Genomic DNA, 4,199 nt, shown 5'->3' on the forward strand with positions numbered 1-4,199 from the left:
TTCCGGTATACCGGACTGTACCCAGGGTACGTTCCGGCAGTACTCTGGGGGACATAGACCCGCTCAGTGTTACTGTTAGCTTCAAGTGTTTCCTCATGTCATAGTAAAAAATATTTTTGTTTTTGTTTTGTTTTAACAACGGAGTGTCTGTGGCTAGATTACTGGGAGGTACTCAGACAGGAATCTGGAGAGGGCCTGTTTGATGATGGCATCCATCTCTGGTGTTAGATTCTTGTTTTCCCCAGTAAGGGTGGCAATGTCAATTGTCCGATGGCTTGTGTTGGTCTTGGTCTTCACATAGCTCTGGTACTATAGCCCGCGTACAGTTGTTGCTGGCAGCGCCTGCTGCAGCTGCCAGCGGCAACTGTACACGGGCTATAGTACTAGAGCTAGTCTTCACATACCCCAGATCGATCGTGTCGGTCATCTTCTCCCTGCTAACCCTGAGTCGTGAGCAATGGAAGATCTTGTGGACCACGGTCTCATTGGCAAGTCCACAGTCGCAGAGGGGACTATCGCTTGCCTTATCTTGAACAATGTGGTCTTTCTTGTTACATGTGTACATCTAGATAAAAGAATATACCGGTACTAAGGTTATTATGTTTTTATTGGTAAATTATGACTTATTCAATGTTGAATAGTACTATGCGAATAGAATGAAAATAGTCGCGAGTTACTTACCTAGTAGTAGTATTACCTTGTATAATATATTGTGCATTATTGAATTCTCATATCGCGGTCAGTAGACTTTGATTCTTGTCCTAATATTATTTTTACAGAATCATGGCAAGAGAATCCAGACTTCACTAGTAATCTGCAAGAACTCAGTTCTTATGGACGGTGAGAAATTAGGTATGTTCGTAAGACGTCTGTTACGTGTCAACAGGCACTTGGAGCAGTTTATAAAATATAGAATGCTAAATAAATACAAAATCTTTTTTACTACAAAGTCTTAATTTCTCTACTATCTTTCACCTATTATTGCCGACAATTTCTGGTAAATGCCATCCCAAATGACATCCGCAACGCTACGCTGGCCTTGCCGCACGCACAGCTGCTGCACAACACAAACACATAAATATATAGCAGGTAGGAAAGCGTGCTGCCAACATTTGCTTGACGCTCGCTTGATTTCACATGAAAATACAAACACAAATATTTCAACCATTCTACTCCAACCTTGGTTTCTATTTTGAAGGACAGTGTTTCAGGTGTTATAAGAAACATACTGTCTGTGTTGTAAACGCGGAGCTGGGTCACGAGCGTCGAAATCACACAAAGCCTGGCGAAATTCTCATGCGTTCGCTCTCGATGCCCAGTTAATGTAAATGCTTGCCAAGTACAGGGATACAAAAATAGGCGGCACACTGCATTTTTGGGAAATACTAACCACGCTGCTTTTCCACTCTCGTACGAGTCCTCGTCAAAAGCCGGCCCCAGTGGAGCGTTGCCAATAATGCGGCCACAAAAATGAGGTATGCAGCGAAGAGCGCCGGTGGGTGTTTCTTGATTCGCACAGCCACGTTTAACATAAACTGTGAACGGGAGCGAACCTGAGAATTTCGTCGAGGCTTTGTTGATTTCGCGTGCACAGCTCGGTACGAACACAGACAGTATGTTTTATCAGCAATGTGAACCCTGTCGCTTTCAAACAGAAACAAAGATGGAGTAGAATGGTTGAATATTTGTGTGTGTATTCGTGTGAAATCAAGCAAGCGTCGAGCGAATTTTGGCAGCACGCTTTCCTAACTGCGATTATATTTATGTGTCAGTGTGCAGCAGTGGCCCTAGCGATCTCATCGGCACGGGTTCAGCCAGCGCTGGGTGTTGCAGCATGATGGTCATTTGGACGGCATTTACAGGAAATTGTTACAATAATAGGTGAAAGAGAGTAGAGAATACATTAAGATTTGGTAGTAAAAATAGAAATTTTCTGATTTATTTAGGGCATTATATTTATTGAAATGGCTCCAAGTGGCTGTGTTACGTGTGTAGTAATAAATAAACGCTGTTTGAAGATTGTAGGATGCAGTTATTTCCGATCATAGTAACTATGACTGTATAATATGTTCTTACGAGCTGTAAGCAACAGGCGTGACGAAGACTTTACATGCTCATGATTATTCTATACCAGTCGCGGGAAACTGAGCCGGCTTTCAGAGGAGAGAGCCGCGATATTGGAACAAACACAAGACCTCACTTTCCACAACTACAAGACGTTCATACACACGGCCGAATGCTCCAAGGACATCTACAAAGATGTGCGTACGACTATTTTCTCGGTCTGTGTACACGTCTTCGGCCATGGCATCAACAACGTGATTAAAATCAGGGTTGTCACATTTCAACCGAACTGGTGAAATCTTCAGAGTCAGTTGATCTTTTTTTTTAAATTAAACTTGTTTGTGATTCAAAAATTGTTTTTAAAAACATTTTTCACGAGTTTTAATTGGTTAACAGTTCACCCTCGTGGAGCAACATTTAGAATCTGTTATGAAGAAGTTGCCAAGTTTTAAGGAAAGTTGCAGTACCTTCATGAAGACAGCTCAGGAGATTAACCAAAGGTAAACAACCATAGAACTAGATGATTTAATTGAGTATAGTTAAAGCATGTCCGAATTTAATGAAATGTTATTTAGTTAATACTCCTTAAAGTAACATTTATGCGTTGTTCTTTAGACAATGGGAAGTGTTGAGGATTTTGACGTGTGTAATATTTCCTAACATAATTGTTGTGCATAGTACATCTTTCTCTCACACCTCTCTCTCTCCTCTCTCTCTCTCTCTCTCTCTCTCTCTCTGCTCTCTCTCTCGTTCCTCCTCTCTCTCTCTCTCTCTCATCTCTCTCTCTCTCTCTCTCTCTTTCTCTCTATCTGCTCATCTCTGTCAATCCTCTTTCTCTCATCTCTCTCTCTTCTCTCTCTCTCTCTCTCTCTCTCTCTCCTCTCTCTCTCTTCGCTCTCGTCCTCCTCTCTTCTCTCTCTCTCTCTCTCTCTCTCGTCTCTCTCTCTCTCTCCTCTCTCTCTTCTTCTCTCTCCTCTCTGCTTCTCTCTCTCTCTCTCTCTCTCTCCTCTCGTCTTCTCTCTCTTCTCTCTCTCGCTTCTCTCTCTTCTCCTCTTCTCTCTCTCTCCACTCTCTCTCCTCTTACTCTCTCTCTCTCTCTCTCTCGTTGCTTATGTCCTCTTTCTCTAATCTCCCATCCTCCGCCCGGCTCCTCCTCTCTCTATCTCCTACTTCATCTCATCCCATCGCCCCTCTCATCGTCTTCCCCTCTCTCGTCTCATCATCCTCTCTCTGTCTCTCTTCCTATCTCGCTCAGGATGCTCTATCTGCTCTCTCTCTACAACCATCTTTTGCAGCCGCGCATGAACTTCGCATGACGTGAGATCGGCACGCAGTCAGCTGCTGAGATACTAGAGATGCCTCAGCACTGATGACACGTGTGTGAGGACGGTACTAACGTAGGAGAGCGCTAGAGCTCTCGCTGCCGTACGTGAAGCGGCTAGAGAAAAGAGACACGCACATCCCCGCAGCGCCCAGTCAATCGAGGTGGACGTCGTTGTATACGACGATACCGCGGATGACGCCCGGGCGCGTTCGTAGAGACGTACCAGTGTGTGCGTGGTGGTGTGTGTGATGTGTGCGTGGTGTATGTGTATGTGTGTGATGTGTGCGTGAGTGGGGTTGGTGGTGATGTTGTGTATTGTGTGCACGGTGTTATGCATGGTGTGTGTGTGTGTGATGTGTGCACGGTGTAATGTGGTGTGTGTGTGAATGTGTGCGTGGTGTATGTGTGGTGTGTGTCGTGATGTGTGGCGTGGTGTGTGTGTGATATGTGTGCACGTGTATCAATGGTGTGTTGTTGTGATGTGGCACGGTGTACTGCGTGGTGATGTGTGTGGTGTATGCATGGTGTTGTGATTGTGCACCGAGGTGTAATGTGTGGTGTGTGATGTGTGATGTGTGCATCGGTGTATGCGTGGTGTGTGTGTGATGTGTCAACGGGTGTATGCATGTGTGAGTGTGTGAAAATGTGTGCAACGGTGTATGCGTGTGTGTGTGTGGTGATGTTGCATGGTGTGTGTGTGATGTTGGCACGGTGTATGCGTGGTGTGTGTGTGATGTGTGGGCACGGTGTAAATGCGGGTGTGTGTGTGATGTGTGCAACGGTGTAGCGTGTGTGTGTGTAATGTGTGCAC

The 4,199-nt window shown here is 45.0% G+C and overlaps 1 protein-coding gene across 1 annotated transcript in view; it reads left to right on the forward strand.

Moving 5' to 3' along the window:
* The first annotated feature begins 457 nt into the window (after window positions 1-457).
* The window catches only part of LOC106814998 (conserved oligomeric Golgi complex subunit 8-like), a 21,085-nt gene continuing 17,343 nt past the window's right edge, over window positions 458-4,199 (forward strand). Inside the window, 4 exon segments of the mRNA XM_014819398.1 lie at window positions 458-488; window positions 780-840; window positions 2,135-2,261; window positions 2,461-2,564. Of these exon segments, the coding sequence (XP_014674884.1) occupies window positions 458-488; window positions 780-840; window positions 2,135-2,261; window positions 2,461-2,564 (323 nt within the window).

This window comes from Priapulus caudatus, unplaced genomic scaffold, assembly GCF_000485595.1.
Source record: "Priapulus caudatus unplaced genomic scaffold, Priapulus_caudatus-5.0.1 Scaffold1020, whole genome shotgun sequence".
NCBI classification, from domain to species: domain Eukaryota; kingdom Metazoa; phylum Priapulida; class Priapulimorpha; order Priapulimorphida; family Priapulidae; genus Priapulus; species Priapulus caudatus.